Genomic DNA, 27,128 nt, shown 5'->3' with positions numbered 1-27,128 from the left:
GAAGATCTTCAAGCAAAGGATAAAGTTTTGTCCGCAATTGTTTTTGCTGGGCATAATTACAGATGCTACTGTTGTGGACATTAAGTTGATGTTGAATTTAATTACAGCAGCAAGACTATTAATAGGTCAATATTGGAAAAAGAAGGAACTGCCGACTATAGAAGAATGGACTCTAAAGGTTTCTGACCTGGCGGAAATGGCAAAGATTTCGGCTTACTTGAAAGATCATTCGCAAGAACGTTATATTATGGAGTGGAAAAAGTGGATTGATTATATTCAGAACAAATATGGGACTAAAAAGTTTCATTTAGCATTTGAATAAGTTTCCTTTTCTTTTTTCCTTTTTTTTTCTTTTTATATGTAACATTAGTATTGCTTGTAGTCATTTTATATGAGCTAGAGGGCGATAGAGTTAATAGTTTATTGTTTTTAGCATATGGATGTTTATGATTGTTCTTTGTTTTTATACCTTGTACTTAGCTCTGGGAAGTGGGGGGGGGAGGGGGAATGGGGGGGAGGGATAGGGAGGGTTAGGTAGGGGTGGGGGGAGGGGGGGATTGTTAAAGATAAAATGTACTGTAAAACTTTTCAATAAAAAAAAGAAAGTTATTTTTATTAACCTATCACAACCTAACTTAAGAAATTGTCTATTATAATAATTTCAGTGCATAGTTTCAGCGTCTTTCATGCATGGTACATGAAACAGACTTTAAAAAGTGCTCCAGCAGTGTTAGGCAAAATATGCTACTAAAAAAGATTTCTGAGACTTAACAAGACAATGCAGTAATTCAGAATTTATTAGGTATGGCCAATTTTTATCTCAGTTAAGAGCAACTGTAGCCACTGCACCAGCTTTAATTAGTAAAAATTCATACTTGCCATAAGTATGGATTTTCAGGGAAAAGGTTAGGGCAATCAGAATTCCCAAATAATTTTAAGGTAAACATCAGCACAAGAAAATATTTTTGTTGTGTGACTGCCATTCGATAGACAAAGTTGGGTATATAGCGGTTTTCTATATTCCCAGCTACCTCCCGAAAACTACATTACTAGCTGCATGCTTCTGAAACAAAGTTGTAAAACCAGGCTGACAAAAAGATTAAATAAAGGTTAATCAAACAACAAAAAATACACAGTGATGTTGAAATGTTACACATCTTTGCAATATTAGTGCTACATATGAAGACTGCATTTCAATATAATTCTTTCTCAATAGAGTGATTTTCCTATGAAGCTGCCTAAATCATTTATAAATTCTCATGAATCATGAATCCAGCCTTTAATGAACAGGAAGTATTTAATCTTCATCAGATACCTTCCAATTCACATTTTTAATACTAAATCCCTGCAACACCCAATGTTTTCACTAGAGGTCTCAAGATATCCACCTTCTCCAGAAAAGAAATGTTTAATTTCATACTATCCAAAATATATAAGCAAGTAAGTAAAAGAATGATATAGGGTTTTGTGTGAAATAAGCGTAATTAAATACTTAAGCTTAAGTAAAGTAAGTTTAATTAAATATTTTATATGCAGCACAGGACACCAGACACCTGTCAATACAACACAGTAGGATCAGCTTCTCATGAACAATCAAGTGTGCATTGCATCTTAAAAATAAAAATTGAATTGAAACCATAAATATGTTTAGTATAATCAGAGATTATACTAAAAGAAAAGAGAGCATAGTAAAAAAGTATCACAATCTACTAGGATTTAAAATGATAGGACCACAACATTGGAAAAGTGAAATTTTGGCAACTATATAGGAAAGAAAGACCCAAAACAGAATATGCTGTATTACCAAAAAAAAGTCTGCATATATTCATAATAGAAACTTAACTAAATTCAAACAGCTATGGCTGCTTTACATTTCAAAGACAGGTTTAAACATTTGGAATACAGTATGCTTTTAAGAAAAAAAATCGAGAGATCAATGAAAAAAATCAAACTATTTAAATAAATATAACCAATAATCTCAAATATTTCAAGAAAAGGAGAAATACTTAAGCAATGATTGACAAAAAAATTAAGATGGGATTAATGTTTTATTTTTATTTTATTTTGTTTCAGTTAACTCTACCTGCACTATTTTTGGCTAACAGCTTGAAGAATGTAAATTGATTGTTTATAGCATAGTTTCATATTTTAATAAAGTGTGCACCGCATCATATAACAATTGTGCACGATCTACATGGCATGTTTTCTACAAGAAGCTCACATTATATGTATGTTTCACATGCTAGAAATTTTATCCTTCCATAAATTCTGTAAAATAAATGCCACTCTGGGGAAAGTAATCAGCTGAGGTTTATTGGATGAACTTCACAACTATGTAAGAATTTGAGCAATGGGACTAAAAAGTTTCATTTAGCATTTGAATAAGTAGTGGTTTTATATGATGTGTTATTAGTTATTTGTTATTTGTTAGTAATATAGTTATGTTTATGGAGAGTTAAAGTGCGATAGAATTTAATATCTTATTTTTGTTGTTAGCATATTTTAGCTTAAGTTTGTAAGTTTATACCCTGTATTCAGCTCTGGGAAGTCGGGGAGGGGAGGGTAGGGGGGGTTGGGGGGAAGGGGGGGAATTTAAAAAATGTACTGTAAAGCCTTTCAATAAAAAAATTTTAAAAAAATTAAAAATAATAATAATAAAAAGAATTTGAGCAGGACACCTGTTATATTGCTTTGCTGAACCCTTCCTCCCCTTGCACTGTTTATACAGCAGATAATGTTTATAACACAAAACATAAAAGACCTCTTTGACATGTTACATGAGTTTCACGACAGGATTAGATAAATCAGGATTTGGCCACTTACAACCCTAGGGTTTTAATTTCAAAACTCCTTTAAGCAAGATTAGTTCAGAATTAGTTTAGAAGAAATAAGAAGCCACCTGTTTGTAGGACAGCAACCCATAGGGGCCTATTGAAGGACTTGGCCAGGCGTGCTTGGTCAGCAATGGGAGAAAGAAGATGGTGAAGGTCAGTTAGGGTATCAGGAGCCATGAAGTGCAGGAGACCAAAAGGGGAGGGAAAATTGAAGACTTGCAATTGTATGTGCAGGCTGCCAAGCATCCCAACTTTGATTACATGACTGTGGGGGAGATGCAACGACCCTTAACTTTAGACACAGATCATAAGTCCCTTTGTTCAGTGCTGCTGTAACTTCAAACAGTTGAATGAGTGGTTGTAAACCAATAGCTATCCATGCCTTGTCTTTGCAGCTAGGTAAATAAACCAGGCTGCTGGAAGTGATGAATGGTAGAGGCAAAGAGACTGACGGGAGGAGAGAAGGACCTGAAAGAAGTGAGCCCAGGAATCTGCCCCTGCTCTCTTATTTGCAGACAAATGAAGCTAAGACAAATTAAGTTCTACCAGGTTTTTCTTGCAACCGTTCATTTGTTTCATCCAGATTTTAAGAGAGAGGTAAATCTAAGCAGCCACAAACATAAAACCCCAACACTATAGAAAGATGGCTTCCTTTAAACCAAGAAGGAAAAATATCAGTTTTTCTTTCTTGAGCAGCTCTCCACAACTTCCTTCTCCTCCCTACAATTGTTCAGGATGCCTTACTTTCTAGTAGGTCAAATGGTCCGCTCCAAACTGATAACATTTTCTCAATGGGAATAACTTACGGGAGGTCATATCTCTTGTGAGGACATCTCCTCCACAAATGATAAAAATTTTGGCAGCAGGATAAAGATGGTATATGGCTGTGCCCTCAGAGAAGTATGGAGAAGAGAATGGACAAAACCACACATTTGCTAACAAGTATTTTGAATTACACCTGTGTGGTACCTTGAGGGTTACTCTAGCACTGAATTATCACATGGGCACAGAAACATCTCACTGTGTTTAACCCGTGGCTTATATCATTTGAAAATAGGTCTCTCAGGAAAACATTCCAGGAAAAGCAAGCAAACAAAACAGTCTTTTTCATATATATATGGTTAACATTAGGATAGTCATAAACTGCAGAATCCAGTTAGAATCTAATTTGGAAACAGGCAGCTTGCTTTTAACTGATTCTTAGTTCAGAAATCCAAAGTGTGACGCCTTGGTATTCTAATATTTTGTCCAGAATTATTGTACTCTTTCTCCAAGATTTATCTTTACCTCATGGTTGCAATTAACAGCTCTGTGAATTTTTGCGACTACACTCTGAAGATAAATTCAGCTGTAACTTCTTCCAGACATCAAAGTGGCATACCACTCCATTTCAGGTTGCTGAGGTTTTTCCCAGAAGTTTTAATTCCCATTTCTATTCTTAATCCAGTAACCTTTGTTGCTTTCTGCTTTTAAATTAATAATGGGGAAATATACCACCATGGAGGACTGCTTTCTTTTCAACCATTCAGTTGCTCCATATCCCAATCCAACTGTTACTTCCTGGTCATCATTCAAAATCTTCAATAAGCAGTTGGGGTGTCTAGTACACCCATGTTTTAAGGACTATCCACAGATTGTCGTGATTTTTCACTCAAAAGCTTTAATATAATGCAACAAAAATAGATATCTTACAGGAATTACCTTGCCTTTTCTATTTTCTGTCCTTTAACCTATGGATCCAGCTTATACATCCGGGCAGTTCACATATTGTTGAGGTCTAGACTGCAGAACTTAGAGCCTTATCTTATGAGTGTGTGAAATAAGAGCAATTGTTTGATAATTTGAACATTTTCTAATAGGGTCATTTATGGAGTTTGAATATTTATTTATTTTGCAATATTTACAGCCTGCTACAAACAGGCTGTGGGTGAGGTACAACAAAGAAATATAAACTGCTCTTTTCATTCCCTTGGCCATTTGTTATTCGTATCTGCTTATAATTCACAAATAGCATTTTAACTGCATCATCTTATAAGATTACAAGATGGGCCTAATAGCCACTATCAACATTCCTTGTAGATAGCTGCTTATTAGTTTTACTGGGAAAGGGACTAGAATCCACAACGATTCTATACAAAAAAGCTGGTTTAATCAGTAGTTTGGCAGGAACAGCATGCAAGCTACGTGAGCTGCATTGGTTACCGGTTGTCTTCCGGGTGAGATTTAAGGTGCTGGTACTTACCTTTAAAGCCCTACATGGCCTAGGCCCGGGATATTTGCAGGACCGTCTGCTGCCGGGAACGACTTCCCATCGCCCAGTGCGCTCACACAGAGAGGGCCTCCTCAGGGTGCTGTCGGCTAGACAATGTCGGCTGGCGACCCCCAGGGGGAGGGCCTTCTCTGTGGGAGTGCCAGCCTTGTGGAACCAACTCCCCCTTGAGCTCCGGATGGCCCCGGATCTCCGGTCCTTTCGCCGCGGCCTTAAAACATTCCTTTTTCATCAGGCCGACCTGGACTGACGACAGGGTTTTTAAAATGTTTTTAAAATTTTAATTGTTTAGTTTAACTTATTTATTGGGGCTGTTTATTTAATTTCTTTTAACTTTTGTATTGTTGTTTTTATTGTTGTTAGCCGCCCTGAGTCCTTCGGGAGATAGGGCGGCATATAAGTCCCAAAAATAAATAAATAAATAAATAAATAAATAAATAAATAAATAAATAAACCATGAGCTACATTTTTGTGCCCAAAAGCCACACATGGTCACTGGCTCTGCCCTTAAGAAGGAAAGTTTTTAAATCGCTAAATGATATATACTGGAATACTTCTTAAAACCGCATTAACACAAGATTGGAGAGGATAGAAGGTTGAGTTGGACTGGGTTGGGAACTATGGAAGAAAGAAAGTCCACATTTTTCTCCCCAGGACAGTATATCCCTATGGGCAAGGCAGTTGGACAGTGAATCAGAATTTTCCAATTCGCCATTCTACGACAAGCATATCCTTTCTACACATGTGGCCCAGAAGAGAGCTACTATTAAGGGGTCTGAAGGAATTCCATAAGCCCTGCTCTTTATTGTTTCCCTATCCCAACTGATCTCTTCAATATTATGAGTGAAGTTATTTGGAAAAAGGGGTTCGTATAACTTTTATAGACTGATTAAGGACTGTAATATTATACCTGTCCGGTGTACGCGAAGTCCAGAGCTTGCTTTAAACCTATTCCTGTGATGCCATGTAAATTCACTTCATCCGCGCAACTTTCAACCATACAAAGACTGAACATTGCCTAAGGGAAGAAATAAAATATTTATTCATTAAAACTGTTATGCATAATGTTCATGTTAAGAATCAGAAAACAATGGTTGCCCTCTTGCTAGTCCTTAAAAAAAGACTTTTGTTAAACATGGACCGGTTCCCAAATAGCACAGAGGTTTCTATTCTAACTATCTTCTGCATTTGGGCAAAATTAGGGTTTAATTTGTTTTCAATATCTGTATTTGTGCATTCTGTTATTTATGTCACTGTTAACCGCCCTGAGTCCTTAGGGAGAAGGGCGGTATACAAATCAAATAAATAATAATAATAATAATAATAATAATAATAATATTCACGTGGCAAAGAGATTATTTCTGTAATTTTTCTTTTCTCCTACACAATAAACCTCTGTGTCTTTTGGAAAGTTGCTTTGGAAGGCTGGAAAAATACACAGGACACTGTATGAAAAAAACAACGACGATAAAAAGCTTAGAGCAGAATTTGTGGTGCCTTTTATAAAACAAAGGAACAGTTCCCTTCAATCTGGATCTAATCCAATGAAGTTACTAATCAATTCTATAATAATTCTATAGCTTCAAGGGAGTCAAATTTTGGAGTTACATTTTGTTTTATGATTACATTGATATTCTTCCATTTCTGTAGGAGCTTAAAACCATAGACACGATCGTCTTACATTTTAATCTGTCATTAAGCCTATAAAGTTAGGCAGAAAGATGATGACTTTCCATCTAAATACTCAATTTGCTGAATCTGAGTGTCCCCAGTCCTAACCTGACATTGGTTTCACTGTACATGGCCAGAAGATTGCGCTATTGAAAGTATTAAGGTTTTTTTGTTTTTGTTTTTGTTTGCAATTTTACTTTTTTTAATCATCAGAAAGGAGGCATGAGAGCACGCTACCTCTCCTATATCAGGGTAGTAGGATGCCTACCGGTTGAGGCACTCCTGGAAGATGGGTGTTGGCAGCATCTCTTTTGTTTTAAAAATCTTACTGAGCCTAGCAATCTAAACTTAAATATCTACCTTTGCTCGCGGTGGCATATTCATGCATCTATACAAGTACAAAAGGACTTTTAACCAAATAAAAAACAATATTGTAGCAACTGCTATGAGGGGCTCCTGAACTGCAAGGTCTCTGCTGGCCAGGCATAAATGTACAACTGCACATTTCCTTCCTAAACAGAATTCTTTTTTTCCTGGCTAAGCAATGTCTGCACACAGCCTTAATCTATACCCACAGGGCTTTTTCATGCACATAAGGTGTTCCAGCTTGTGAAAAAGCCATAGGAAACTACTCCCACAACACTGCGCATAAGTGAAAGCCTCGCACTGAAGGACAAGCTGTGTTTTTGCAAACATTGATAATGCTGTTGGATATCAGGAAAGCAACATATGCTACTTCTGGCACCACAATGACTAGTCATTTGAATGCTCTGGCATACCACAACTTCTTCACAAGATTATGGGCTCACTACACCCTAATCCAACTTAATGTTGTATATTTTTCCAAGAGATAGTATAACTTTCATTTCACTTTTCAACCATGCAGTCAATAAAATAAAGCAAAACACAACGTAGTAGCATCAGACTAAAACTGACTCAATACAGATAGCCTTTGGGTTATTTGTGACCATGTATTCAATAACTTTTCAAAGTTAGAATGGCACTGAAAACTGGACTTATACCTGTCCTTGCACTTAGAACAATCGTAGTATTCTTGTGAACAAAATTTGGGCACATGGCAACTACCCCACACTTACAACCATCGCAGCGATCTGCACTTCCATTCTCTTGCCCTGCATGAACTGCCTCTCCTTCAAATCCCCTCATCAATCTTCCCGGCCCAATGTTTGTCCTTTTAGCTGCCCTGCACAGCATGGTGATGCTGCTATGTTCCACTGTCCTGGTTTACCTATGTAATCTTCTTTGCCTCCCCTCCCCTCCGCTGAATGGTCTCTAGATGGCCTGAAGCCCCACAGCATAGGGGCTCTGTCACTGCTAGACCCAGAGGCGGCAGCAGACTACAGTGGTATCTTCATCGGGGTGATCAAAAGAGCAGAGATGAGCTCCCACAGAGCCCCCAAACCACGGGGCTTGAGGACAGCTGGTGTCAATGAGCCCAAAAAACGGGAAGGAAGGTGAAGACGATAAAAGAATGCCGATCAAAGAATGCCGATTGGTGACCCCCAGGGGGAGAGCGTTCTCTGTGGGCGCGCCAGACCTTTGGAACCGCTTACCGGTTGAGCTCCGGATGGCCCCCGACCTTCGGTCCTTCCGGCGCGATCTTAAAACCTTCTTTTTTGAACAAGCTGGCCTGGTCTGATGGGATGGGGTTGGGTTTTTATAAATAGCTCTAATTTTAAGATGTATTAATTATTATGGGCATAATGGTTTAATCGCTTTTAATTTTTGTATTCGGTTTTTTACTATGTATTGCCCTGTTCACCGCCCTGAGTCCCTCGGGAGAAGGGCGGTATACAAATTAAATTATTAAATTATTATTAAATTAAAGACAAGGAAAGTGGGTGATATAATGCAGTGGCATCCCCATCTTGGCCATGCTGTAGAGGGCGGGTGGAGGGAGTTGAAGCAGAGGTAGTTCCCGCAAGGCAGGAGAAATGGGCTGATTCCCAGAAAGCATCCCTTGCCTTGGAAGAACCAAGGCTCAGGGCTCAGAGGGACCAAGTCGGGAATGTCGTGGATTGGTGTGGGAGCTTTCAAGTGACAGGAGACATGATCGGCATCTCCAACTTTACAATAAGCAAAGTCAATGGGAAAAGAGGCAGGAGGTTGCACACTGCAATCACCTGATGTCCTCACCTAATAACAACACTGTCTGGAACTGCTGTGGCTAAGCGGTGCAGTCGACACGATGTTTAACAACTTAATGTTTTTTTTTTAAAAAAACTTAAATTTTAAATTTTCCAAAAAACAACAACAACACCCTTAACATTTTAAACTGACATTTAACACTTAATAAGTGTTTTGCTTAGCAATGGGAATTCCAGTCCCAATTAGGGTGATAACCTGAAGACTACCTGTAAGTTCAAGAGGTAGAATAATAATGCCATTCAAATGAAATTATAATGCATTGAAAAATCAAGTAACAATGATTGCAGGTGATTAAGCTTAGATGGTCATTCCTCTCTCATTAAGGAAGTGCTGTCAAATGTATTCTGGCAGCTGCATTTTGATCAAATTGAAGCTTGCTAAACCAGTCTGTAAAATGTAAGGAGAGTGTGTAATATAAGTGCAGTGTAGGCTGAGAATTAAAAGAGAATAAATAACTAAGGTTATGTCAGGTCTGCTCACAAAAGGATTTAGCTGACAGAAGACTAATCCTGCTAATAGCCATACAGTAAATTACCCCAATCCAGGGATACCTCCTAGTACAAAACTAATATTTCAAAAATATTGCAAACCCTAATAGGCTACAATCTTATCCCGATCTTCGGTCCTTCATTTTATCCAAAATCATTCTAATCACCACAAACAGGGAAAATTCTTTTCTGGCTCATGAATGCCTCAAAGTGATTATTACTTATTTAATTCATATACCATACACACACACACAGTGTGCTTTTTATTGCATTTGAAATAGGTATATGCATATGCATATGCTTATGTATATCACATGTATCAAAAAAGCAAACTTCAAACTCAATATACAAAATACAAATAGAATAATAGAAAATCTTGAAAAAAACCCTTATCATTGGACTGATCTAGTATGATACAATCACGCAGTTAATTTGAAAGTGATCTCCAAGAGTTGAACCGCATTTATTTATGGGCAAGGGAAAATCTAGTTCAACTATACAGAAAGTCCTTAACTTGGGACCGGAACTATACTGACACTAAGCAACATGGTCGTTTAAAGAAAAAGGAATTTACATTTATTATAATAATCTAGAAGTAACAATTATATGAAAATATAACTATACTGCGTATACTATACAAACATATGTTAACTTACTCTGAAATAGTCACTGCATGCTGCTAGTACAGCCTTGTGAGCAGGGAATTTCTGTTCTTCAGCAATTAGAGTTATATCACAGAGTATCCCATCATTTCTTTGTTGGTTCAGAGCCGCCAGGACAGCATCATTGTGAGAACTGGATTGGCAAAGTCTCTGACCAGTCAGCATATCTTGAATACTGCAAAAGATGAAACAGTAATTAGGACCATGAGGATCAAAATAAAGTCTATGAAATATACTCATGTGCTTTAAATTATCTGATTTTTAATTACCACATATGTAATCTATTTATGTATGTAAAAAAGTGCCTGAGAATTCCCCTGTAAAGTGAAATTACACAGGAATTCATTATTATGGTTGGAGGGACAGTCAAGCAGATGTTTAGACTGGATTTGATATTTCTGTCTACATATCAAGCCCTTCTCAAGGGCCTGGAGTAGGGAGATGTTTTGTTATTATTATATACACAACATCTGAAATCATAGCTGCCACTTCATTAGCTGGTGATGGCCTTCACACACATCAAGTACTTCCCAAGAACCTAGGATGTCATAATTTATTGTTGCAATGAATGTACGGGTGCAAGTATTGTAATCTTTTGTAATTGACAGATGTAAATTTTGTCAATGCACAGATTTTTTAGGTGCTGTAAAAAACTTTTTTTTTATTTGGCATCCACTGTGTCAATATTACTGGGACAATAACAGTCTATTTATGCCATAATCTTTTCACTTCAATTACTACTACTACTACTACTATTTCTGACAATTAAAAATAAAAGTATTTTTAATTTTTTTCTATTTCTGCACAGAATCAACAGATTTGCAATATTATGGTCTATCAGAAATATTAAAGGTAAAGGTAAAGGTTCCCCCGCACATGCGTGCTAGTCATTTCCAACTCTAGGGGCCGGTGCTCATCTCCATTTCAAAGCCGAAGAGCCAGCGCTTGTCTGACGACGTCTCCGTGGTCATGTGGCCGGCATGACTAGATGCCAAAGGCGCACGGAACGCTGTTACCTTCCCACCGTAGTGGTTCCTATTTTTCTACTTGCATTTTTACATGCTTTTGAACTGCTAGGTTGGTAGAAGCTGGGACAAGTAACAGGTGCTCACTCTGCTATGCGGCACTCAGGATTCGACCCGCCAAACTGCCGATCTTCTGATCGACAAGCTCAGCGTCCTAACCCACTGAGCCACCGTGTCCCTACAGAAATATTACCATAGTTCATTAGACAAAAATAGATTTCATTCTTCTATACCAAATAAAGCTGTTCTAAACATCCACAATGTGCCCATACATAAATTATCATTACCAGGCTCAGATCAACGGAACTGCAATTCTTACGTTGCATAAGAATTGTACAGTGTCAACCAACAGCATGTTTGTGAGCAATTTCCCCCAATTTCCCTGAATATAAGTAATTCAATTGTCATTGCCACTAGAAACGGTAATATATCCCATTCTTTCCAACACTCTAGAAATGTTCAACTTTATATAATGCACTTTTTGAGAGGGCAAAGTGGCAGACAGTACTGAAATGTATTACTAAATATAGCGCTCGTTTCTTGAGATAATTTATGTATCACTACCAGTTCCTGTCAACACTTTTTGCTACAACAAAAATAAACACACGCTAGAAAAAATATTTTAACAAATCACAAAGAATAATTTGCTACAGAATAAAGAGACAGTAATACTAAAAATGCATTTTGGATTTCTCAGGGTTGGCCATTCCTACAGTACTCTGATACTCTTTGGTCATGTTAGGTCTATACCTGTATCTCCCAGAATTCCCAGGCACTGTAGCCCTTAGGAATACTGACAGAGGAAAACCATGCTGGTCCGTGGAAGCAAAAAATTAATCTAGTAACATCTTTCCAACTTAAAAAAATCATTAGAAAGCATGCTTTTTCATTAAATGCAACTCTGGTAAAGTGAACCAAAGTTCACAAAAGTTTTCATGTTGTATGTTTAAGCATAATAATAATTTATTAAAACTGCATGTCTAAAATTTCCCAAAAGTTTAAATCTAAGGCAATTCCTGTGGTAAATCATTTGTTCTAGAGTTTTGGACACAAATTTAAACCTAAAGAGGTACAGAATTCAAAGTTCACATTTCATTTTTACCATGCATAATTAGATTCACATATGCAATATGTAAACAACACAGAGTCCAACTAGCTGGGGAAAATTATTAGTACTATTGTAAAAATATTGTTTAACCGAATCAAATTTGGAGGAGTGAAAAATCTTATTATCCTTTCTACTTTAGCTTATATATGTTTTTTTAAAAAATAATTTTGAGGACTGATCTATAAGGATCACCACAATGCTATTCTCTTCCTTCTTTCTCTCTCCATGATTTGCAAGTTCTTATTTTAGGCTGGAATGCACAACATGCAAATAAGCTGACAAAGTGAAAAGAGCAAACATTTTTTTACATCAAGATTTTTTGTGAGAAAAGTTATCATGAAAATTCAAGGGAGCCTATCACATTACCAAACAAACCTTTGTTGACAGGGTAATTTTGATGGGATATGCACACATCCAGATGGTGGTATTGTCATCCTTTAGTAGGTAACATGAACACATATACTGTAAAATGAAAATTGGCTGAGGCAGATACTGTGAACTATACCTGAGGCACACTTCAGATGGCATCTTTCAGCTTTACTGTTTGGAATCCCTTGCTTCTTAATAATTTACAAAAATGCACTACTCATTCCAACTGAAAGGAAAGAAAAAAACGGTTAGAATTAAAATGACTTTCTGTTCTCTCCCTTGCAGAGAATATTGCAATCGCTACAAAAAGCAATTAGGCTAAATATTCACGCCAAATAGTGAACGCCACTATCAATGCCCAATGGGAGATATTATCTGCCAACATTTAGTATCACGTTACATGTATACTTTTTTGAAACTGCAAATTGAATATAAAAATTGGATGTAGAAATATAAAAATTTGGTCTACTGTATTTATATACTTTCCACTTACCATATAGGTGTCTAGTAGCAAGCTAAAAGAATATGTTTTTGCAAGACAAAACCCTGATCTCTAAGAACTGTTTTCTGAAGAACTATGGACAGAGGTTCGCAACATTGTACAACAGGTAGCAACCAAAACCATCCCAAAGAAAAAGAAATGCAAGAAAGCAAAATGGCTGTCTGAGGAAGCTTTGCAAATAGCTGAGGAAAGGAGGGAAACGAAAGGCAAGGGAGAAAAAGAAAGATACACCCAATTGAATGCAGAATTCCAGAGAATAGCTAGAAGAGATAAGAATGCCTTCCTAAATGAACAGTGCAAAGAAATAGAAGAAAACAATAGAATCAGGAGGACCAGAGATCTTTTCAAGAAAATTGGAGAGATGAAGGGAACGTTTCATGCAAAAATGGGCATGATAAAGGACCAAAATGGCAGGGACCTAACAGAGGCAGAAGAGATTAAGAAGAGGTGGCAAAATTACACAGAAGAACTATACAAGAATGAGCTTAACATCCCTGATAATCACAATGAGGTAGTCACTGACCTCGAGCCAGACATCCTAGAATGTGAAGTGAAGTAGGCCTTAGAAAAGCTGAGCAACAACAAAGCTAGTGGAGGTGACAGTATTCCAGCTGAGCTATTCAAAATCTTAAAAGATGATGCAGTAAAAGTGCTACACTCAATTTGCCAGCAAATTTGGAAAATTCAACAGTGGCCACAAGATTGAAAAAGATCAGTTTACATTCCAATTCCAAAGAAAGGCAGTGCCAAAGAATGTTCAAACTATTGCACCATTGCACTCATTTCTCATGGTAGTAAAGTTATGCTTAAAATCCTACAAGCTAGACTCCAGCAGTATGTGGATCGAGAACTACCAAAAGTACAGGCAGGATTTCGAAGAGGCAGAGGAACTAGAGATCAAATTGCCAACATACGCTGGATCATGGAGAAAGCTAGGGAGTTCCAGAAAAACATCTACTTCTACTTCATTGACTATGCTAAAGCCTTTGATTGTGTGGATCATAACAAACTGTGGCAAGTTTTTAAAGAGATGGGCATACCAGACCATCTTATCTGTCTCTTGAGAAACCTATATGTAGGCCAAGAAGCAACAGTGAGAACTGGACACGGAACCACTGATTGGTTCAAAATTGGGAAAGGAGTCCGGCAAGGCTGTATACTGTTGCCCTGCCTATTTAACTTATATGCAGAGTACATCATGAGAAAGGCAGGGCTAGATGAATCAAAAGTTGGAATTAAGATTGCCGGAAGAAATATCAACAACCTAAGATATGCAGATGATACCACTGTAATGTCAGAAAGTGAAGAAGAACTAAAGAGCCTCTTGTTGCAGGTAAAGAAGGAGAGTACAAAACTTGGGCTGAAACTTAACATTAAGAAAATCAAGATCATGGCATCCGGCCCTCTCAATTCCTGGCAAATAGATGGGGAAGAAATGGAGGTAGTGACAGATTTTATTTTCCTGGGCTCCAAGATCACTGCAGATGGGGACTGTAGCCAAAAAATTAAAAGATGCTTGTTCCTCGGGAGGAAAGCCATGGCAAATCCAGACAGCACACTAAAAAGCAGAGACATCACCCTGTCAACAAAAGTGTGTATAGTCAAGGCTATGGTCTTCCCAGTTGCAATGTATGGCAGTGAAAGCTGGACCATAAAAAAGGCTGAGCGCCAAAGAATTGAGGCCTTTTGAACTATGGTGCTGGAGAAGACTCCTGCGAATCCCTTCGTCTGCAAGGCGATCAAACGGGTCAGTCCTAGAGGAGATCAACCCTGACTGCTCTTTAGAAAGCCAGATCCTGAAGCTAAAACTCAAATACTTTGGCCACCTAATGAGAAGGAAGGACTCACTGGAGAAGAGCCTAATGCTGGGAAAGGTTGAGGGCAAGAGAAGAAGGGGACGACAGAGAATGAGGTGGCTGGATGGAGTCACTGAAGCAGTAGGCGTGAGCCTAAATGGACTCCAGAAGATGGTAGAGGACAGGAAGGCCTGGAGGAACGTTGTCCATAGGGTCATGATGGGTCGGATACGACTTCGCAGCTAACAACAACACACATATACTTTTTTGAAACTGCAAATTGAATATAAAAATTGGATGTAGAAATATAAAAATTTGGTCTACTGTATTTATATACTTTCCACTTACCATATAGGTGTCTAGTAGCAAGCTAAAAGAATATGTTTTTGCAAGACAAAACCCTGATCTCTAAGAACTGTTTTCTTCTCTTTAGTTAAAATCTAAAAAGCATAACCAGTTTAGCACAGTATACATTCAGTACGTATTTTGAGCCGTATCTTCAATGCATCTTTTCTGCTGAAGCTCCCACAAACTATACTTGCTTCCACTTGCTGTAAAACCTTTGAGGCATAAAAAATGATGCTTACAGTACAACATTCAACTTCATGACTGATTCATTAAGAATATCCTACAAAGCAACAGATACAAAAAAGAAGAGTTGAGCATTACTGTTTTTCTTCCTATATCAACCCCCCCAGTCCCTTGAATGTCATTAACTCCACCCCCATTCTACTTCATCTTTAACCTTGTTATTGCAGCATGAAAAGTTCAAACAGCAGTAGAAATACAATTAAAGAGGTTTTTCATTGACTGATTGATATTTGTATCCTATCTGCCAGGACAGCAAGAATGTGAAATAGAACTAGAGCAGAATGATGCAAGTTTACCACTAATTGTTCCCCCATGACTCTTACTAATCTAAGTACACATCTGCACATGTTATTTTGAAGGTGCATTTCATGTGAAGGTAATGCAATTTTATTTTTGCACATTCCAGAACACATAACTTTCCACATCAAAGAAAACATCATCTCTGGAAATTCCATGCACAGATTCAAGGCATAATTCAGCACTCATTTACTACACGGTAAAAATCTTTCAAAATCTATCCTTTATCATCATTTTTGTCATGATGAATACAATGAACATCACATATTTTGTTAGTTCTATGAGTAATTATAGGAATGGAAACACACACATGGTCATACGAATAGGATCAAATTGCCATAAATGCAGGAGATACAAGAACTGACTCCAATTATTCTAGTACAACTCTATATCAGAGCAAACTTACATATTTTATTATGGTAGCTTTCATTTTAAAAAGTTAATCTTTCAATTCTTATATAGATGTAGCCCAATATTTTGATGGGTTTACAAAGTCTGAAAAGTCTTTTATGTTAATAGCTGACTATGGAACAACATCTTAGATGTTTCAAGGAAAATGGTATTTGAAGAAGATAGAACAGGGCTTTTCAACCTTTTCACCCATTGTACCACTTTTAGGATATGGCAACATCCAAGTACCACCAATAGCCTAGCAAGGTGTCAAAAATGACCAAAAAAAAAAGGAAAAAAATTATAAAGTACAGGTAGTCCTCGACTTACAACAGTTTGCTTAGTGACTGTTCAAAGTTACAATGGCACTGAAAAAAGTGCCCCCCAAGCCACAGCTGAGCAAGACACCTGCCTGCCTGCCTGCCTGCCCGGCAGCGCTCTTTCTCCTGTCCAAGGTTTTCATTGTTGTGAGCATTTCTTTTGAGGATTGGCGGGGGGAGGGGGGGTTGGTTTTTATTCCCCCCCATCTGCTCGGTGGTTGCAGAAGGTTTTGGTCACTTCACATGACCCTGGGACACTGTGACCATCATAAATATGAATCAGTTGCCAAACATCTGAATGTAAATCACAAGACTCTGGAGATGCTGCAACATTCCAGCTGATTGGCGCTTCTTCTGTGCTCAGCAGACACACCGGGATCAGTCCTGCTTTCCAGATGATCTGCGCTTCTTCTGGGCTCAGCAGAAGCGCCAGGATCAGCACCGAGCTCCAGCTGGAGCCTGGCACTGATCCTGGCAGTTCCACTGAGCCCTGACAGCCCCAAAGAAGCGCCAATCAGCTGGAAAGCGGCACTGATCCTGGCGCCTCCACTGAGCCCTGACAGCCCTGCAGATCCAGTCATCTCTCGCTCAGGCTTGTGCGGTGCTGCCACCGGTTCAGCTCATTCCCCTCCCCCGCTACTTTTCTAGGATGGCTGCGTACCGCCTGCCAGGTGCCAATGTACCACAGGTGATACCCGTACCACTGGTTGAAAAGCCCTGAGAGAGAAGACTCAAACTGAATAGAAATCAAACAACCTGTGAATAAGAAAACAACAGCTAAGAGCACTTGGCTGAAATTATCAGGGTTCAGAAATTAAACAGGGCCATACCTGGTAACTGGTAGGTTATACCAGGCTAGTAGGCTAACTGAAAAGTCTAGAAACATTCCCAAAGCAGAGAATGGTGCAAACAGTCTAAACCAAGAAAATGACATAGATGCTTAAGTGAAGTATTCACCAGCAGGACTGAAGGAAACTTATCTTAAAACTTAGCTGTTTTCAAAAATACCGTAATCTGAATTTATGTTAGATGTATCTGAAGGATGATGTACAAATTCAATATAAGATCATAAACAATTTCAGAGGGCAAATTATACTATTGGTTTCATAGGGCAGTATTCAAACAGTATTCAAACTAAGTTGCACCTTACGAGTGCAACTTATGCTGCTATTGGTATTATGCTAAAATATTTACTACAGGTATAGATCCCTCTCTGATTGGAGTTGGTAAAGAGGAGAACAATGCTGCTACTAAAGACTCAGCAAAGGAGGAGATCAATCTCTAGATTCTCCAGATAGCATTTAAAAAATTCCTGCTAGAAACTTTGCGAAATCTCTTCACCAAAGGCAGCCTTAAACTAGATTAGGGGTTCCCAACCGTGCGAGACGATATTCCAGGGGATGTGAAAACCTGGGTTTAAATTAGAAGTTTCAAAATTATACTGTATGTGCATAATTCGTTGCCATTATTTCAAACTTTTGTAAGGAGTGCGAGAATATATCAGAAGTGTTCTAGGGGTGCGGGATATAGAGAAGGTTGGGAACCGTTGAACTAGATCAGACATGTCAAACACAAGGCCCGGGGGCCAGATCCGGCCCGCGAAGTGGTTTCATGCGGCCCGCGAAGCCATCCTGGAAACAGTGAGGGAACGGCCCACACTGCCTTGGCCCTGGCCCAGAGACCCTCCTCCTGCCAGAGACCCTCAGATCTGTCCCACTCATGCCCAGGCCCCCATAGGCACCCATAGTCCATATGCACTTTAGTCACGCCCACCCAGTAGGCCACGCCCACCCTGGCCATACCCACCCGGCCCCCTGAGGGCAACTGCAATGCTGATGCGGCCCTCAATGAAATTGAGTTTGACACCCCTGAACTAGATGGATCAGAACACTAACTTGATACAGTATCAAGAAGCTTGTATGACCTTGATTTTTTTTCCACAGAATTGGTTGTCTGGAAACATGACTACTCTATCCAATTATTCAATAATTTTATGGTTCTCCACCCATTACTCCATCAGCTTTAGATTTATTGGTTAGAATATTCTAGTAAAATATTATACAAAAAAGCAGAGACCATCCATTTTACTCTGAAAACCTGCTTTTTGTTCTACATGCTGGCTTTTTAAAAACCTTGGACATTCACAGAGAAAGTATTTTTTACGTTCTCCTCTTTACCATTGGTAGCATCACTTGAACCAACAATTATTGCCTTAATAAATGTAGACATTGCTGAGTAGGAAATTTGATTCCAGCTGCTTTGATCTATTGCACAGCAGTGAACAACAATGACTTGGAAAAGGGACGCTGACTTGAAAAGTACATTCCACTCCAGGAAGAACATTACGACCAGATTAAAGCTACAATTCTATGAAATAAAAGCAGAACCCATGAAGCAATACATAAAAATTCCAGTTTCAAAATCATTTAGAGCTAGAGTATATTAAGACTACGAAAATGTTTCTATTATTTGTGAAAGAAAGAAAAAACACATAATGTTAAAACATTGATTTTATTATTCTTTCCTTGAATTATGTTGTTCATTAAAGTAATACAGGACAAAATAATAGAAAAAAACTAATTATTGAGGCTGGAAAGAAACTACGGTAATATGATATTAAATAATTGCATTTTATTGTAAAGTGTATCAATCAGATTGGCTAGATTCATATGTCACAGCCTATAAAACTTGTGGTTTGATGTTATCTGAATCCCTTCTGTTTATTCTGGTTTATATAGAGAGTTTATGGTTTACTGTTATACATATCAGCAAAGAGTTTATCTACACTGATTCCATATGATGCAGACTATAATGGAAAATGTTTCAGAGGTAATGAGGGTATTAACTCTATTTGCAACTATCAGGAATTCCTATAAAAACATGAGAAATTCCAGTATAATTTTCAGAAATACAGAAATATGTATAACAAATTACAGACCCAAACGGTTTTCAAATGTGGAAAGAGAATTGGGGAGCAGGATCATTTTTGCATTCTCTTCTATGTAGTGCTAAATAAACTCCTATCTTCTTAACTTTTAAATAACAACTTTGAAAATAAAAAATGGTTTTAGGAGAGAGCATTGGGAGAAACATCAGATTTTGCTGTCTACCCTGGTTCATTAGTATGAGGGCAATTCGGAAATAAACTTCCATTTGGTTATCAATGACAGATACTTGCAGATACAGAATTTTTATTATACACATTAGAAAACTACATTACATTATTTTTTGACATAATCGCCATTCAAACTGAGGCACTTGTCATAACGTCTTACAAGGTTTGAAATTCCTTAATTGTAGTTGCTCGGCACCAAAACTTGGCTATAGGGGAGGTGACCAAAAACATCCCAACAGAACTGCTTCAAACGTTCTTGGGTGCATCTAGCAGTGTGCGGGCGAGCATTATCGTGAACCAACACCACACCGGAAGTGGTGCCATAGAAAATCCTGCCAAATATGAAGATGCCAAAGGAGTACTACTAGTGAAAATCGTGGAGCGTGGTTCGACCATCAATTCAGAAGTCTACTGTGAAATGTTACGAAAACTCAGATGAGCCCTCCATAACAAGCGTCGGGGCATGCTGACTTCCGGTGTGGTGTTTGTTCATGATAATGCTCGCCCGCACACCGCTAGATGCACCCAAGAACTTTTGAAGCAGTTCCATTGGGATGTTTTTGATCACCCCCCTGTAGCCCAGATTTGGCACCAAGCGACTACTACTAGGTATTTCAAGCCTTGTGAGACATTATGACAAGTGCCTCAATCTGAATGGCTATTATGTCAAAAAGTAAAGTAATATTATTAATAAATAAAATTAAAATCAACCAATAACAAAACAAGCGTCAGACAGAATCAACCAAAAATATATGCTGTTAGATCAGGTGGAAACAACAAATCACCACTTATGAACCTCTCCCTGGTATCAGGGTCATGACATTAGGATAAATTAGGAATATGGAGTAAATTACTTTGTAACTTATTCTTGTTAATACATCTTTAATTCCTGTTCTTGCAAATATATCTTCTATATAAAGACTAATGAGGGTAAAATTTAGAAAAGATAGTATCCAAACCGATAGTATTAGACTACTAATATGAACAATACGAAAATATTTCCTATCAGTTCTTACTAGCTTTCTGGTATGGGAGGGGGAAACGAAGGTATGGCCCCCTCAATCCCTAGAATCCTCCTTCAGGATTCTCATTATCTTGATAGAAACCAGCTCAAATCCTTTCCAAAATACTGTAGCCCAATTTGAAAAAAATCAATTGTTTCACTTTTTAAATAAAAGCAAAATAAATATCAAAACAAAAACAAAAAAGTTGAGGTCGTATTTCAGTACGCGAAACAACTAAATACAGTAGAGCAGAAATTTGAGCCAGGATTTCAGTCTGGCTTTAGCACTTCAAACTATTGCAGCTGATTCTTTAAGAGGCAAAAAAACCCCAAACCCTCCACAGATTTAGATATCAACCCTGGTATTCTTTCGAGACACAATACCACAGTGATGCTGGAACTCGAATTTTCAGCAACTCTAATCCTTGGAGAACTGCTCCTGGATGATTATTGTGTATTTTCCCCCCAGGAATTTCTCATTACACTGGAAACAGAATGAAAATGTGCTCTGTACTTGCTGGTATACCTGAATAAAGTATATCTAATAATCATCAGAAGGAAGTACCGAAGCTATCTTCCATTTTGGTATCCTTGTTCATTCCCTTCTGCATATTGCCAAGGTGTCATTCACATTAGAGGCTGATAACTCTCAAGGTAGAGAAAAACACAAGTTTGGAAAGGTCAGCTATTTCATTTCCCTTGAAATGCACAGCTTCACTGGCAATGTATGGTTCCCATTAATTCCATATGGGTAAAATAAGCAGGCTGACAAGAGAAGTGAGTGGGTTGATTATGTCCCTACCCAATCACCTATGTGGTTTCGTATTATCTAAGGGAACCTGGAAGTGTATTCTTCCATGACCCGGCATGGAAACAAAAGGTAGACAGCTAATAATAGGCCAGTTGCTTTTACCAGCCTAGCAACAGGTAAATAATCTGCCTTTCCAAACTAGTACTAGTCAGTAAACAATTCTCTGGGTTTATTTACAAGAAAGCTTTATCTAGAAATTACAATGATAAAATGGCAAAGAATTGCCATCTTAGGTCTTCTCTCTCATCAATAAGCTTAAACTGCATAAACAATACACCCAAAGGAATACCATAATATAAAGATTTATTACTTTTGTTGGCTTAAAGACTTGATGAATTCTGTTGAGGATGAACCTGTTATGAAAGTGAAGGGTCTGAGGCCTGAATTTTTTTTGGGGGGGTGGTATTTGGAATTTTAAGAAATAATATGAGTGTTTAAATACTCATTTTGCTCCTTAGCCTATATTCCCCAATTTCCCCAAAATAAAACATGTGGCAGAAATGGTGGGCTAATTCTCCCGGAGGACAAAAGCAAAAGTTTTGCTACTTTGCCATAACCTCCATTCCTGTTCATTTTTTTCTGTTTCTTTCCCCAAACCCACATCTATTCCATAATTTTGGAGCTTTATGCATCCATGTCATTCCAAATTTCAAAATACCCTTACAACCAGATTCTACTACTACTACGGTAGCTACTAACAAAAACTAAATATGGTTTATGGAGAAGCAACAAGAAGCATTAAAATCAGGCATTTTGTGAAGAAAGCAGATGAACAGAAGATCTATAACAATCTTTTCAAACAGGATAAATAAAACAAGGACTCCTTTATATACTGCATGCTTAAGCCATGGAATTTACTATTCCAAGTGATAAGCCTAAAGCTGGACAGCTTTCAAAGATTGTTAGGCTTATTCATAGAGAATAAGTTATTAATAGCTACTAATCGTGATAGCTATACATTTTCTCCAGTAAGTACAACAGGGCTCTCAGGATAAAGGCTGATGAGCATTAGTGCAAAGGAGTTCTTATTTGTCCCCGTAGCAATTTTTCCAAATTTGGCAGGCTCACTATAGAAACAGGATGTTGGAATACATAGAATTTTAGGTGGGTGCAAAGCTGTTTCCCTATGTTTGTTTATTTCTATATTTATTTCTAATATTTACTCTAGAGTTTCAGCCTGAAAGGTTTTCATAAATTACATGGTAAAAATTGGACCCAAGTCAAAGAACTGCTTAGGATTGCATAAATGATTGTTACATTTTCCAGTAGACTTTCTGCACTATTCGAAAACAAAAGTTTAAACATCATTTTTCCCCAACTCACTCATATTTTTTTTAGAAAACTTTTATAATCTCCCAGGAGATGACCGCTGTTCAATACACTACTATAATGTATTGTATAAAAACACCACCAGCAGCAGTAATCTCTTTATCTGGTGTCAGCAACCCAAGACCTAAACCCCAGTTCTAGATCTTCAAGAAATGTTATCCCCCAACTTCCTGTTCCAAAGCTCATTATAAATAAATACCACCCAAAACAAGAGAAGTTGTCAACATGCATCGCGATATGCATTGGCAACTTCTCAAAAGACGTTGATTGGACATATTAACAACGCACTGGCAACGTCACAAAGAATTTGATTGCATGTATTAACAAAACCAAGCTTTACTGAGTTAACTCTCTTGCTTCAATTCACAACACACTGAAACACAAATTAGTCAACTGCACTTTAGCCTAATGTATAACTGTATGCGAATCCAGTCAAAATGGCCTTCCATGAACGTTTCCTCATCCAAGTACATCACAGATCAATCAATATAAGGGAAAAAGGCAGGAGAAACTAACAGGAAATAGTACCATAATGAAGTTTTTAAAAGGGCAAATGGGAAAGAAAAAAAAGGGGAAACCCCCATTTCAGAACATGATCTGAAAGTCCAGAATATCTGGATATGATCCGTATTTGGATATAAAGGAAGCAGCCCAAGAATTATGTACATTCCCCCAGAATAGCATGGGGAGGGGGGAACAAAGTAGTTTTTAAGAATATACTTTATGGATGTGATTCCTTTCCATTAACAGTCAAATCAAGCCTATTCTTCAAACTGGTTTGATGTAGCTAACAGCACAGGTTATCATACTGCTTTTTACAATATGAAAAGCTCTAAAGCAGTGGTTCTCAACCTCCTGGGGGTCCGTGATGTTCTCACGGGGGGGGGGGGTCCACAAAATCTTGAAGAAATTTTATGTTTTAAATCTTGAGTTAAGAATTGGTGATCTGTGGCCATGGTCTTGGCCCCAAAAGGTATTTAAAGGGGATCCATGTTGAAGAAAAGATTGAGAACCATTGCTCTACATAAGAAAATGGAGGAAGAAATTATTAGAGATTTGAAAAATCTTTAAATGAAAAACATCAGTTCATAGATCAGCTATGTTCCAAGGATTTTTAAAAAAACTTCTCAAACTACTTCAGAGATGCAAGTATGTGTAGAAAGTTACCAAACCACTGAGGCAATTTCACAAGTAGCTGACAATGTAGAGGACTGAACTGCAATTTTGGAATATAAACCTGACACCAACTCTTATTACGATGGTTTAAATATAAACCTCCCAGCACAACTGAAAGAAGAGCTCCAAGAAAATCTGCAACTTTTAAAAGGACAAGTTTGGGACTTTTTCCTTATGGACATTAACAAGGTTGAGAAATCCTTGAAAAATTACTTGACAAACATTCCAGAGAACAAAAAGACTTTACTCCATGAAGGCAAGCTGGAAGGAGTGACTTAAATTTAATGACTCAATTGGAATTAGGATGGATTTTCATCAGTTTGATATTTGTAATTGAAAGGAAGTCTTAATGTTTTAAGTTTGAAAATGTACTTTTCCTTTACAGCATATATAATGCTTAAGTAATTCCTAAAGTTTGTAAAATATTATTGAAAGTGTATTTGAGAGTGTCTGTGTTAAGAGAAAGTTAAAGAAAAAGATGTATTAGTTTAAAGAAAAGTTTAGAGTTTTTAAAAGGATGTATACAAGAAGAAAAAAATATTCTATGAGGGTAACTTGGAAGGAGTGATCTAAATTTAATAGTGAACTTTAAAGTATGCATGTTAAGGGGAAGTAAAAAAAGATGCATTAGAAAGTCTTGATTGCAGAAATGTTTTTAAAGAAAAGTTTAGTGTTTTAAAATGTATTTTTCCCTTTAAGATTAAAGAATCTGAAATAACAGTGACTTTTGTTAGTATAAATCAGGAATGTCAAGCTGCCAGCCCACTGGCTGGATGCATCCTGGGAAGCCACACCCATCCCAGCCCATCCCAGCTCCACCTATCCCATCTCCAGCAAGGGAGAAAAAGTAAGGATACATCATGTCATGTGATGCAGCGAGTTTGACACCCCTGATATAAATGGTGATAGTTTATAAAGTGCAAATAGAAATACATATTTCCACAGCAAGGAAGATAAAGCAGAAATAGTTACATTGTTTTATTCAATATATTTAATTATGTTTTTTTTTACTTGGCTATCACTTCTGGATTTTGTGCTTGTGATGAAAAAAAATGAAACTTTAGTTTCGCCGATTAAATAAATTTGTTGTGACAGAAATGGCTAGTCATATACTAATGCATAAAAGGTTGAGGCTGGAATGTTGTTATCTAGCACTGTGCTAAAATGAATACACTTTTTCCCCCTTTCTTCCCTTGTACCTCATATTTTCTTCACACACATACCCCACTTTTCTTCCTTCCCTTAATTTCCTATTTTTATTTCTTTTTGTATTTTATATATTGTTAAAACAATAACAGTCATCCAAGAGGAGAACCACCGCTCAACAGCATCCGCATTTCCAGATGACAACCATGTGAAAGGCATCTCGAACAAGGACACCTCCTTCCCTCTCACCTGGCCTGAGACCACAAACCACACCTTAAGAGATTTTTCCTCAAAAGACCAGGGCTTCAGAAAAACAAGTCCTGGCAACCTCAGCTTGTACTCTCTTTCTCTTAAAGGGTATTTCCCCCAGAAGTGCGTTTTGGGGGGGGGGGGTTGGGGAGGGGGGGTTTGGGTTTTGGCCTTCCTTTTGACCAGGAAGGTGTGGGGGGGAAGATTGCTGAGATGATGGAAATCGTCAGGGGCAAATTGAACACTTGTGCTGGGAAAGGCACAGCACGCAAATGCATCTCCCCGCCACTCAACTGGGCAAAGCGCTGCTCTCTAAGGCAGGGGTCTTCAAACTTGGCCCTTTTATGACTTGTGGACTTCAACTCCCAGAATTCCTCACCCAGGCACTCTGGCTGAGGAATTCTGGGAGTTGAAGTTCACAAGTCATAAAAGGGCTAAGTTTGAAGACCCCTGCTCTAAGGGGCCAGTCACCAAAAGCCAAGTCTGCCATTTGATATTCCATGTTCAAAAAATCAGGGTCAAGAGACACCCAAAGAGCCCCAGCCCGGATATCCTTCCCCAGACCACCACACACACACACACACACACACACACACACACACACACACCTCGCCCCAGTAGTCCTCCCAAGAAATGCTACAATGCCCCCCCCCAAAAAAGGGGGGTGGTGTTTGGGGGTGGTGAAGGGGGCAATCTGAAGTCAGTTGTGAAACGAACTGAAAGGGCTGTTGCAGGGCGACGTATCCCACAGGCGCCGTTGAAGGTTGCCCCGGCAACCGAGGCAAAGCCTTTCGTTATTGGCTGAGGGGCAAGTCACCTCTCCCCCCCCCCCCACACACACACAAACCTCCCGGCCCGCTTAATAACCGGGGAACTAAGTAGACTTTTCTCTGATGCGGCGGCGGGGCAATGACGGCGTTTGGTGGTGGAGGGCTGCGGCAGCCGCTCGGCCACCAGGCCTTCTTTTTACGGGGCTCCGTCCTGCCTCCCGCGCCTTCCCCCTCTCCGCTCCCTGGGAAAAGCGGCTCCTGGTTTCCCTAGGAAGCTGAAAAGAGCGAGCTTTTCCCGGGGAAAGTCTATTCGGCGGCGCGGGCGGGGAGTCCGTCCTCGTCGCCCAGTCTCACCTCTCCAAAGAAGGGAGCAGCAAGACTGCTGGGCAGCCCCCGCGTCCCGTTGCAAGCCGGATCGGTCCGGCCTTTCCTTCCGATCTCGTTGGGCCGAAGAGACCGAAGGCAGCAGAGAGAAGAAGGGAAGCTGGCTTCTGTGGGTAAGCGGCGCTGAATGCACACGGCGGGCTGCTGCTGCTGCAGGGGCAGGAGGATGGAGTAGATCCGCTCCCGCTTTCTCTCTCTCTCTCTCTCTCTCTCTCTCTCTCTCTCTTTTTTTTTTTTTCCTTTTTCGTTTCTTTTTCTCCCTCCTCCTCCTCCTCCTCCTCCTCCTCCTCGTAGTAGTATTGCTCCCCTTTTTTCCAGTGCGCAGGAGCGGCGGCAGAGGCGACAACGCATTGTTAGCAACCGCGAAAGCCGGAGGAGGTCGTCTTAATTCACCTGCAGGCGGAGGAGGAGAAGGAGAAGGAGGAGGAGTCGGAGTCTGGAGGCCGCTTGGAGCGCAAGAGAAACGGCGGATCAAACGGCAATTGCCTTCGCTGCTTGTCGGCCGGCGGGTTGTATTAAACAAGCCTCGCCGCAGGCGGATTCAAAGGCCTTTTCCAGGATGGCGGGACCGGCCCGAGACATTTTTGACAGCGGAAGGTGGAAAGAAGCATAGCGTTTCGTTCCCCCGCCACACCCTTTTATTGAAATCTACCT

The 27,128-nt window shown here is 38.9% G+C and overlaps 1 protein-coding gene across 2 annotated transcripts in view; it reads right to left on the bottom strand.

Moving 5' to 3' along the window:
• Positions 1-26,925, bottom strand: part of KLHL32 (kelch like family member 32) — a 91,256-nt gene extending 64,331 nt beyond the window's left edge. For both annotated transcript variants that reach the window (XM_081312792.1, XM_081312793.1), the window contains exons 1-4: positions 26,445-26,925; positions 12,732-12,821; positions 10,088-10,268; positions 6,014-6,121 (exon numbers count right to left, since the gene is read on the bottom strand). In XM_081312792.1, the coding sequence (XP_081168918.1) occupies positions 6,014-6,121; positions 10,088-10,268; positions 12,732-12,754 (312 nt within the window). In that variant the 5' untranslated portion in view covers positions 12,755-12,821; positions 26,445-26,925. The remainder of the gene's footprint in view (positions 1-6,013; positions 6,122-10,087; positions 10,269-12,731; positions 12,822-26,444) is intronic.
• Between the last annotated feature and the right edge of the window lie 203 nt (positions 26,926-27,128).

The sequence above is a fragment of the Vipera berus genome, assembly GCF_964194415.1.
Source record: "Vipera berus genome assembly, chromosome: 1".
In the NCBI taxonomy this organism is placed as follows: domain Eukaryota; kingdom Metazoa; phylum Chordata; class Lepidosauria; order Squamata; family Viperidae; genus Vipera; species Vipera berus.
Note: the sequence above shows the minus strand (reverse complement) of the source record. Positions and strands in the feature narration are given on the sequence as shown.